Below are 11,247 nucleotides of genomic sequence, written 5' to 3' on the forward strand. Positions count from 1 at the left end.
AAATTTCTTAAGTAAAATTTAAAAATGCTGATTTTTGTTCCATTTTGAACGTACAGTAGATTAAACTTCTCGATAACATTATTTTATGCATTCATACAGTATGTGTGACTGTTTGCTTACAGGCCAGCAGGTGGCCCACTTTTCACAGTCTCGAGCTAATCTAATTCAGTCTGCTCAGTGAACAAGTTCCGCTGTCACAACAAGCAACAATGACAGACTCAGGGCCAAAGTTCAAAATATTCAAGTTTTTAAAAATAATGTTTAGTAGCTTCGTTATTACAGTCCTGCTGTTATTTACTATAGCATCCATAAGGACTCTTTCGCTGGATGTAAATCATCAACTCGCCCATTGGGAAAAGACGAATAACATCTCGCTTGTCATAGACCGCCATCAGAGAGAGGAGCTTCTTACACATTTTAAAGGTAATTTTCGCTTGGTAGTGGTTAAACTGAAATTAGCTGAAAGAATTGTGGAGAAGTCACCAATGATTTACAGACTGTTTGTTAACTATTAATTCATCGAGAGGCTATCCGGATCCCTACGGTGTCATTCTCGGAGACGGAGAGCAACCTGACGGCGCTGCTTGAATTTGACACGCTCCTCCGGAAAGGTAAAGCTGGTTAAAGATATGGTACACTGATATATGTTATAACGTTATATAAGCTAACGTTACCTAACGTTAGTCACGAGTTTGTTTACCGTGTAGTTTACTGTACAATGGCCCCAGAATGTGACACGGCATGAATTCGCCGAGCAGTTCAAGCTAACTATCCCTAAGTTAACGTTTAACAGTGTATGTTAACGTCACATTAATTTCAGATGCTAATTGTGTATAGAGTGCTAACGTTACGCAGATGTGACAGGTGTCGTGCCAAAGGATTTACCCCTGATCGGAAGTGTACCCCCGGCCGCGGGAGCGCGCACGCGTTCAGTCGTGCAGGTGGAACTCTTTAGATGCAGTCTATGATGTGGACTCGATTTCACCAAAGATATGGTCGACTTGAAACACTTCCTATCAGGGGTAACTAACTTACCTTATCACGACACCGGGCCGTGCCATCATATTTTTAAAAGAAGTTTTGTACAATTTACAATCAAAGTTGTATTTCTCTACAGGTGTCAGCAGACGTCTTAAACGTTAATACAGGTTTCTGTATAAACTTGACATGTTTGTTATATATTCCAAACCAAGTGATATATTTAATAAGCAGTGCGCCAAAGCACAAATATATGCATTGGTGCAATATATGCAATATGGCATAAGAGTTATTTTCTTTATCTATGACTCTGCCACTTATTTTGTTGATCAATATATTGTTCACTTTGTCTGTTCTCTAAAGAAGAATTAAAGGGGGCAATTTAGTATTGTTTTTTTATAATGTCTTAGGGACCAACAGGAGACAGATTAACACACAGGCTGACACAGGCTTTGTGGTAAAGAAAACTGATGCTAGAGAGAATGTGTAAAATTGGCAGGTCCCCCTTTAAACTTGTACTCTTCTTCCTGTGTCAGCCTTCCCAACAGTTTTCTCTTCGAGCTTGGTTCATCATGAATTGGTGGCCAACTACAGCCACCTGTTTTGGGTGCAAGGATCACAGCCTGACCTGGTGCCATACCTGCTGCTGGCCCACATCGATGTAGTACCTGCCTCAGAGTCCGATGGCTGGGAGGCCCCACCATTTTCTGCCAAAGAGATAGATGGCTTCATCTATGGTAGAGGGACCATAGATGACAAGAGCCCTGTAATGGTGAGAGAACAAGTGATATTTTGTGTGATCTTGCTGTTAAACAGAGTTGAGTTATTTACTTATTTACCTTTCATGTGCCAACCAGGCTAAATGATATGCTTTATTCTTCCAGGGAATACTTCAGGCACTGGAGTACTTGCTGATAAAAGGTTATGCTCCACGCAGAGGATTTTACGTTAGTCTTGGTCATGATGAAGAGGTACTTTAGCTTATACTTTTTAAAAAATAATACGATGTAAAATATCATATTTGAATGTCTGAGTCCTCCACTATTTATTTTTAAAGGTCGGTGGTTACAATGGGGCAATGAGCATTGTGCGTGTACTGAAGCAGCGTGGTGTGCAGCTATCATTTGTCCTGGACGAGGGCCTGGCTGTACTTGATGGAGTCATCAGTGGTCTTGAAGGACCTGCTGCTCTGTGAGTACCTGCCATGTTCTAGTTTATAGTTCAGCATTTTTAGTTTGCAGCTATAGCATGGTAAAAAGTAAATAGTTTGGTCATCACATGACAGAACTCACAAGCATAGCATAAAAATGCATGTCTCCGTTAAATTATGTAAAAAAATACACGTGATTGATCGACATTTGTTGTAAATTCTGTGTGTGTGTGTTTTGTAGAATTGGGATAAGTGAAAAGGGTTCTGCCACGGTAAAGCTTAGTGTATCTATGGTCCCTGGTCATTCCTCAATGCCTCCCAGTGAGACCACCATTGGGATATTGGCTGCAGCAGTCAAAAGGTGAGGAACATTTATCTCAAATTTTAGCTTGTTTAATTTCCCTATGATAAATTCTGGTAGTGTCTGTGTTCATGTTGTACTATATGTTTAACTACATTCTACATTTTTATCAACAAAAAGCCAAATTTGACTCTGATTTCCTCAGACTAGAGGAGAACCCCATGCCGAGATTATTTGGTCATGGGCCTGAACGTGGAATCTTTGAGCACCTGGCCCATAAGGTAAGAGGAACCAACTACTTGTCCAGTACTCATTACTAAGCCCATTGCAATTATTACATAATCTCCTGACTGTGATTATTTGAACTGACCTCGACCATTTTGCATAATCGCCAACAATCAAGGAAATTTTAAATCAAAATGAAATGTTGCAACAAATAAAATGCAAATTTGGTGTGCTTCCATCAACTGGGTTGAGGCGAGTAAACTGTCCACCTGAGTACAACGTTCCACTGTTAGTAAAAACATGCCTGTCAAGACCTTATGGCTGTTGGGCAGTTTCTTCAGGTGAGTTAGTCTCCCCTGTTAAATTTTGTTACTGCATTATGCTTTTAATACAAGTTTAACACTTCCTGTATCTGTTTCAAATTAGAAGCCCTCTAGCATTTCACTGGACAGAATCCCTTCATTCCCTTTTATTATGGAACATTTACAGGACTGTGTTGTGAAAAATTCAGTGACTTGCATGGCTCCCACATCCCTACTCATCACAACTAGTTGCATGTTAGATCTCTCCTTGTTTTTACGCAATTACCCATTCTTTGACTTCAGTTCAGGCTCCCAATGAGGTTCATAATGTCGAATTTGTGGCTGTTCTCCTCACTCCTTGGCAGGTAATTATATCCTAAAATTAATTTGGCATGTTTTCTTCTGATCGTGTCGATTACAAAAAATAACTATGTTTTATGTTGCAGGATACTTGAAAGAAAACCAGATACTAATGCTTTTGTAAGGACAACTACAGCAGTCACCATGTTTAATGCAGGAGTGAAGGTAGAGTTGCTAATTATGAAAACAAAGGTAATTCACAGGAAATTAGATTTCATTAGAAAAATCTTAAATTCTTTCCCTCCCTGTAGGTCAATGTCATCCCTTCCCTCGCTGAAGCTTACGTAAATCTACGAATCCACTCAGCACAGTCATTACAAGAGGTAGAGCCAGACATTTGTTTCTCCTTTCTGAGAATTCCTGACATCTCCTCATTAATATTCTGACTTGAATAAGATGTGTGCTTTCCTAGGTCTTGGAACTCATCCAGTCTACAGTAGGGGACCAACGTGTGAAGATAGAGCTTCTTAATGGATTTGACCCTCTGCCTGTCAGCTCTGCTGATGAAAAGTCTTTTGGCTTCCAGGTCATTAAGAAAAGTGTGTTGGAAATCTTTCCAACAGTTACGGTTGCTCCAGGTAGAATCCATATGGATTTAACTGTATTGTAAAAATGTGGTTATTAAAGTCAAAATTTTCCACAAGTGTGTTGAAATAACATTTGAATGTGCAGGTATCTGTATTGGGAACACAGACAGTCGACACTTCAGAGACCTAACCGATGATATTTATCGCTTCGCCCCTGTGTGGTTTAAACCAGGTGATGCTCAGAGGTAAGTCTATCTATGTTTAACACTGAATAAAAATAGTAATCATCATTCTAATAAACTGCTTGTACACAGTAATATCTGGTTAGAACGAGAGAGCAACTTCTTGAACGAAAGAGAGCTTTCTGTTATTGGTCAGGCCTTTCAAAACGTCTGATCTCAGTGTGACCTAGTTACGTATTGTTCAAACTTAAAGCTCTTCTTAAACAAATATAGTAAGAAGAGTTTTATGTATTCATAGTTTTCAGTCACGTGACATTCGCTGTATATGGAGGGCAAAACAACAGACAAACACAACAGCTCACACCGCGACTCCCCTGTAGAGACGCCGCAAAAGCAGTTACATTTATTTGAATCACCTCTCAACTTAAGAAAAAGAAAGATATGAACACAAACTGTGTTGGGCACTTCGCATCCATGTTACAGCATCCGCTGCCGCATTTCTATCGTTAAAAAGCAGCAGGTCCCTGCCGCCGCTCGACTGCGGTAAAGTTTATGTTTACCTTGTGGGGAATCCCTCACCTGACACACCTCAGGCTTGTCTCTTCCTCGATTTGTGCATCAGAAAGTACAAGTAGGCTACCATCCAGCATTTTGGCAACGCAAAAGTAAAAAAACTCATAGTAACAGTGTATCACTTGCTTCCTGGTTGGCAGGCAGCAGAAAATAACATCTTTTTTGCCCTCCAAGGGAATGTTTTCCATGGAATGTGACAATAGAATCAACCTTTTGCCCAAATTGCATTATGCTGCAAAAACAGTAAGAGGGAATCTAAGGAAGGAAACAATGTCTTCTTAGATACCACAAAGTAAACATTTTTTTTCTTTCCTAGATTCCATGGCATCAATGAAAGGATTTCCAAAAAGAACTACGAGGAACTTGTTGTCTTTTACTTCACTCTGATTCAAAACAGTGACATTCAGAAGCTCCCTGAGCCTCACAGTCCTGTCCACGAACTCTAAGGAATAGACAGTATGGGTTAAAAGTCAATCAAACATAATTTAAAGGCCTGTGCTATTGTTAGTCTGAATAATTTCAACAGCACCCAATAGGACATTGACTTGTTGTATAGTCTCTTAATTTAAACAAATTTTCCATTGCCATGTAAAATTAGGTTAATAGTAAACAACTCTCTATTCTCTATCTTCACTGTTGTTTGATTACATGCAGTGTTGACCTTGTAATGACAAAATGATTGGTGTATAACTATGTGGAGCTCCTTTGCATTTGTAAATAGGATTTTGTGGCAGACTGCTGTGATTATTTCTGATTTTAAAATCATGATGGTATAATATTGATATTGCATTGCGCTCTCTCTACTTCTCTCTCTCTCTGTCTCTCTCTCAACCAAGTTCTCTGTGATGCTGATTCCCAGGAACCTTAAACTATTCACCAACTCCACCACAGGTCCACTAAGGTAGACAGGGGCTGCCTCCTTTTTCAGCTCCTTGGTTTTGTGGATGTTTAGCAGTAGGCTGTTTTCTATGCGCTACTCTGCAAGATTGATGGTTTCCTCCCAAGAACTTTCCATGTCAGGGGTTGCAGTCATGGGTGTAAGGCATGAACAGGAGGGGGCTGAGCATACAGCCCTGGGGGGCTCCAGTGTTGCTTAGCACGAGAGTAGATGAGGTTTGACCACCAAACAGAACTGTCTGGGGTCTGTTTGTGAGGAAGTCCAATTTGCACTTGTAGAGTGTTGTACTCAAGCCCAGAGTACTAAGTTTGCCAGTCATGGGGTGAGATTGTGTTGAATGCTGAACTGAAATCAACCAAGAGCATTCTGGTGTGCACTCAAAAAAACCTGTAGAGCTCATCTGTCCATGCTTTAACTGTTTTTGCTTATGGTTTGACAGTTTTTATCAGCTGGGTGTAAATTGAAAATGAATGTTGGGACAGCATAAGAGTTAGTAAAGTTTCTATAAGATTTTGGAAAGTTAGTATGCTTGTGTAATAATTTTCCTATCACAAGTTAGGAACGGTTAATCTCTAATGGCCTTTTTCCTAAATCAGCCAGCAGCTGAGTTTATAACTATGTGCCAGATTTTAATTTATGTGGCAAACAAAGCTACACAAATAATTAGTTATTAGTCGAGCTAGCACTGTGTTTGTGTAAACCACAGCTGCAGTGAATGAGAGACTGAGCAGATCAAAATATTGCTTTCTACATGTTTATGCTTATTAAACTGGTGAATTGATAGAAGTATTGGCTTTATACTCAAGAAGGTTTTATTGCATGTAGTTACAATAACGAGCATAATTGTCGTCAACTTGAGTAATCTTCACTGATCTGATGGCTGACTTCGCTCTGTGTGTGTGTGTGTGTGTGTGTGTGTGTGCGTGCGTGCGTGTGTGTGCGCGTGTGCGTGTGTGTGTGTGTGTGTGTGTGTGTGTGTGCGTGTGTGTGCTTGGAGTAGAGGCCCTCTGCAGAGACACAAGAGGGGAGGACAGGCTGCAGGTCAGGCAGTCCTTATTGTTGATGGCAGTGTGCCATTTAGAACAAGTAGTTTACTAATTGTAGACCACTGGAAGATATCGTTCCTCGATATCAATGTTCTTTCTCTCCGGTTCTAGAAAGTTGCATGGATACAGGAACATGTTTCAGAGGTATTTATAATCAAATGGCTATAAGTAGTATTGATAAATGTAATTGTAATAAATTAAAAGGTCCAGTGTGTAATATTTCTGAGGCTCTATTGACAGAAATGCAATATAAGATCCATAACTATGTTTTCAGTGGTGTATAAACCCCTTACATAATGAACTGTTGTGTTTTTATTACCTTAGAATGAGACATTTATATCTACATAACCGCGGGCACCCCCTGCTGTGGAGGTTGCTGTATTTTGTCGTCATGTTTCTACCGTAGCTGTCTGTAGGTACCATATCCGTGAAAGATGGCAGCGGCTCTTGACAGCTTCACTCGTAGCTGAAGAATTTTTTTTGATTGTAACACCTGTTAACAGTACTTTGCTTATCTCCTGACCACAAACAGTAATGTAATACTGCGTAAAAACTGAAAATACAAGAGCCACTCTTTTTTTATTTATGGCCGGAGATACTTTTGGCTAACGCTATTTTGGACTAGCTTGCTAGCTTGCCTAGTATTTGTTTTCACGGCTGCAAAGGAGAACACGACAATGTCTGAAAAAAGAGGAAGAAACTTGGGAAAGGACAAAACAAACAAGCCAGATAAGAACCGTCTTTTGGTCCTAAGTAATACTATCCCTTTTGGTCCGGAAATGGAAGTAACCACTGTAGATATGCATTCTTATAAATCCCAAGAAAGTCCTGAACATGTGCCGATTCCTGACTCTCCGAGTTCTCCTGCTCCTAAGAAAGGTAAATCTGAGCCAACCCTTGCCGAAATGCAAGACAACATCGTAAGACTGCTGGTGGAAAAAATAAATGAAAGAGCTGACGGTCTAGAAAAGAAAGCGGATGATCTGGAAAAGTTGATCAGACAATTTTCATAAAGTATTAACACCTTGAAATAAAATTCGGAGTTTCTATTCAAAGAGCTCCAAGATATGAAAGCAGATGTCACAACAGTGAAGACGGCAACCATGGCCCATGAGAAGAGGATCGCCGAGCTTGAAGCCAAGGTGAATCAGGCTGAGCGCTATCAGAGAAGATGGAACCTGAGGCTCTATGGATTACAGGAACAGGAAGGTGAAGATGACAATCAGCGTATGATCGATATCTGTCGTGCCATCGTTCCAGAGATTGGTGACAGTCTTTGTTTCCATGTTGATGTCAGCAAGAGTGGGTTAGGGGAAGCAAGAGTTGGAAGAAAGAACGGTGACAAAATTCGACCAGTGATAACAAGATTCATCTCCAGATCAAAGAACTGGTATGGAAAAATGCAAAGGGATCCCAGTCTCTCCTGTCCAGGAATTTGCAGTTTGGTGAAGATCTGACGACAAAAGACAAAGAAACTCGCAACAGGTTGTGGCCCCAAATTGAGGCGGCACGAAAAGAAGGGAAAAAAGCTTTCTTTATCGGAGCCAAAGCGATAATTGATGGGAAAGAGATGCGGTCTTAAAGATGTCGCAGAACAATATTGCAACCTCATAAAGCTGAACATTGAATACTAAACCATCACTTATGAGCAGCGTGAATATGGACAGGTATAGTTATGGACAGAAATTTAAAGCTGATTTTAATTTTTTTTTACAAGAAACACATGCTTCAAATTCTGATTATAATTTCTGGAAGAACCAATGGGGTGATAATATTTGGATGTCTTATGGTAGCAATAGGTCTGCAAGTGTTGCCATAATGATAGGAAACTTTAAGGGTAGAATCCTGAAGAGTAAAGCTCTTCTTTTTGGCAGATGGTTATTGTTAGTTGTAGAGCTCAATGACATTATTTTCATTTTAGGTAATATTTATGCCACAAATATTAGCTCTAGGAATAGAAGTCTTTTCCAAGAGTTTGAAGAGGAAATTTCAACATTCCTAAGATCCTTTCCTAAGGCAAAATTAATTCTGGGAGGAGATTGGAACTCCATTGAAGACATAAAAAATTATATACCAAAGGGAGTGATAATAATGATACGTCTTTCTTCTCTTCCATAAGGGATAGTGCAAAATCAATAGACGAGGAATCCAATAAGATATGTGACCAGAATATAACTTTAGAAGAAATAAAAAGTAATATAGTTAAGTTAAAAGATAATAAATCCTCTGGAAATGATGGACTAACAAGTGAGTTCTATAAAGTGTTTCAAGATAACCTTGCAGAATTTATTTTATTTGTATTTAAGGAAGCAATTGAGGTTGGGAAGCTACCTCCAACCTTGTCTCAAGGGCTAATTTCCTTAATACCTATGCCAGATAAAGACTTATTGATGATTGAAAATTGGAGGCCTATAACCTTAATAAACAATGATGCCAAATTATTTGCTCAGAGATTGTGTTTATGCCTCAATACAATCATTGATAATTCAATCTGGTTTTATGTGTGGAAGGCATATAAGTAATAATATTCGTCTAATTTTAGACTTAGTTGATTACAACCAGTTTATACAACAATTTTTTTACAGAATGAAGAATGTATTCTCTTTGGTATCAGGTCTAACTTTAAATATAAAAAAATGTGAGCTTTTTGCCTTAAAAAATAAAGGACATTATTTGGTTGACATGTGGTATCCCTATAAAAGATATCGTATCATATCTGGGTATTAAAATATGCAAAAATCAAGAAAGACGGGTGCATTTGAATTTCAATCCATTGATTGAAAAAGTAAAAAACAAATTTGATAGTCAATTGGAGATCTGTCATTAAATGGATGTGTATTGTTATCTAAAAGTGAAGGACTATCAAGGCTGGTCTATACAGCAATGGTCCTAGATGTCCCACCAGTACTAGTCAAACAGATAGACACGTTGCTTTTCAATTTTGTCTGGAGAAATAAACCCTATTATTTAAAAAAGAAGGTTTTATGCAACACATATTGCGAAGGGGGTCTAAATGTATTCGGTTTTTATACATCCAACACTATATTCAAGGTCAAGTTGTTGTGGTGCTACAGAATCTCCCCACTACCTTGTGTTCTTTTGTTCCCCCCTTCCCTGTGTTTTCTGTCTGTGTCTGTCTGGGCGTGGCTACACTCCCTGGCTCCAGCAGCGCACCTGGCTCTCATTCCACTAATCAAGCTCCTGCAGTATTTCAACCCAGTCCTCCTTACATTCTTCGCCAGATTGTCAGTTAACTACATGTGGTACATGCGTCAAGGCCAACTATCTGCTCCTGTAAGATTCCCTGTAATTTCTGTCTCTCCCTGGACTAACCTGTTTTTCTCTGTGCCCAGGATCACACTACCTCCGGGAATCCTGCTGAACGCCACACTCTGCTCTGCTCCTATCTTGCCTGGACTAACTCCCCTCCTCCGTGTTCTCCATTCTGCCCTGTTGGACCTATCAATAAAACCCTTTTGTTACCCCTTCGAACTGTTCCAGAGTCTGCCTTTGAGTCCTCAAGTTTTTGCATTATGACACAAGTGGATTAAAAATTACATCCAAGGAAAGGATAAACTATGGTACATTATTCCAGAATTTATTTTTGAAAAACTAGGTGGTATTGAATTCCTCCTGCAATGCAATTTTGACATAAGATTCCTGTTCCAGTTATCATAAACAAGCATTATTACCCAGGTTAATTATTTATAAACATAACTTTTCACCCCATAAATGTTTAATTTGGAATAATAAAGATATCAGATTTAAAAATAAAACTTTATTTTTTAATAGCTGGGTTAAAAATGATATAATGTTAGTGACAGATAGAAATTAAACATTACATTAATATTTGGTTTAAAGAATGAAAAAGCAGTCAAAACAGTTAAAATATGTAAAGATTTAAATATTTTTCTATAATACCTTTGTTCTTTAGTTATGTCATGTTATATTTTGTCATTTTATACATTTTTGTCTTGCTTTTAAAATGTGTTAGAGATGAAATAAAGATAAATAAATAAAAAAAGGAAGAGGTGCACGTATGAATCAGAATGTGATCCACTTGGTCGATAACATTTGAAACGGCTATACCAGCCGCACATATACAATTTTACCCCCATTCCCATTAGTGAAGGGTAGCATTGTGTCGTTCATAAGACCTAATCGTGTGTATGACTTGGGAGGAACGGGTAGTCTCAGTGAGTAATTTGTTAATTTTCACGCATGCGTGAAGAATCTTTGACTCTTACGTTCACTCGTCACACAGCAGCTGCATGGGCTCTGTCAGCACAGGAAACAGAATTGATTAGTTCACGACTCTTAACTGTGGGTCTGTTTGAGTCGTTCATTTGTCAGGTGACAGCTCGGCTACAGGGCTGTGGTAAGCAGGCAGCACAGGAAACAGAACTGATTAGTTCACGACTCATAGCAACTGTGGGTCTCTAGGTTTGAGTCGTTCATTTGTCACGTGACAGCTCCTACTGTGGAGCAGGAATGAACTACTCGTTCACCGCTCACATGGGTCCTCCTCAGTCTTTCGTTCATTCGAGTGACTGCCAGTGCCGGAGAATGAGAGGTAGGCTGGCTGTCAGGTAACAGTCACTGGACTGACATTATATAGCTATTTTGTTAATTATGTGACATTTAATAAAGCATACCATTATTACAGCGCAGTGATGTTTTGCTAAGTTATAGTTATAACAGCCGC

At 39.2% G+C, this 11,247-nt stretch overlaps 1 protein-coding gene across 3 annotated transcripts; it reads left to right on the forward strand.

Annotated features, from left to right (window-relative positions):
• The first annotated feature begins 195 nt into the window (after positions 1 to 195).
• Positions 196 to 10,031, forward strand: LOC123975517 (N-fatty-acyl-amino acid synthase/hydrolase PM20D1.2-like). 3 transcript variants are annotated; one of them, XR_006826075.1, is made up of 13 exons: positions 196 to 423; positions 525 to 611; positions 1,515 to 1,750; positions 1,863 to 1,949; positions 2,036 to 2,169; positions 2,370 to 2,489; positions 2,635 to 2,710; positions 3,260 to 3,321; positions 3,403 to 3,481; positions 3,568 to 3,639; positions 3,729 to 3,842; positions 3,989 to 4,088; positions 9,896 to 10,031. XR_006826075.1 is itself a non-coding variant. In XM_046057053.1 (13 exons), the coding sequence occupies exons 1-13, from the start codon at positions 210 to 212 to the stop codon at positions 5,042 to 5,044; spliced, it is 1,563 nt and encodes a 520-aa protein (XP_045913009.1). In that variant the 5' UTR covers positions 196 to 209; the 3' UTR covers positions 5,045 to 6,761. The 3 variants fall into 3 exon arrangements, 1 of the variants encoding a protein (XP_045913009.1); XR_006826074.1 differs by lacking the exon at positions 9,896 to 10,031 and adding an exon at positions 4,915 to 5,051; XM_046057053.1 differs by lacking the exon at positions 9,896 to 10,031 and adding an exon at positions 4,915 to 6,761 and having other exon boundaries at positions 3,729 to 3,894.
• Positions 10,032 to 11,247: the final 1,216 nt, after the last annotated feature.

The sequence above is a fragment of the Micropterus dolomieu genome, linkage group LG08 (genome assembly GCF_021292245.1).
Source record: "Micropterus dolomieu isolate WLL.071019.BEF.003 ecotype Adirondacks linkage group LG08, ASM2129224v1, whole genome shotgun sequence".
NCBI classification, from domain to species: domain Eukaryota; kingdom Metazoa; phylum Chordata; class Actinopteri; order Centrarchiformes; family Centrarchidae; genus Micropterus; species Micropterus dolomieu.

Excerpts from the sequence above, each read along its gene's own strand:
- LOC123975517 (XM_046057053.1), top strand. The coding sequence starts at position 210 with ATGACAGACTCAGGGCCAAAGTTCAAAATATTCAAGTTTTTAAAAATA. Across the intron at positions 424-524 it reads GCTTCTTACACATTTTAAAG|AGGCTATCCGGATCCCTACG; the intron begins GTAATTTTCGCT and ends TAATTCATCGAG. Across the intron at positions 4,089-4,914 it reads AAACCAGGTGATGCTCAGAG|ATTCCATGGCATCAATGAAA; the intron begins GTAAGTCTATCT and ends TTTCTTTCCTAG.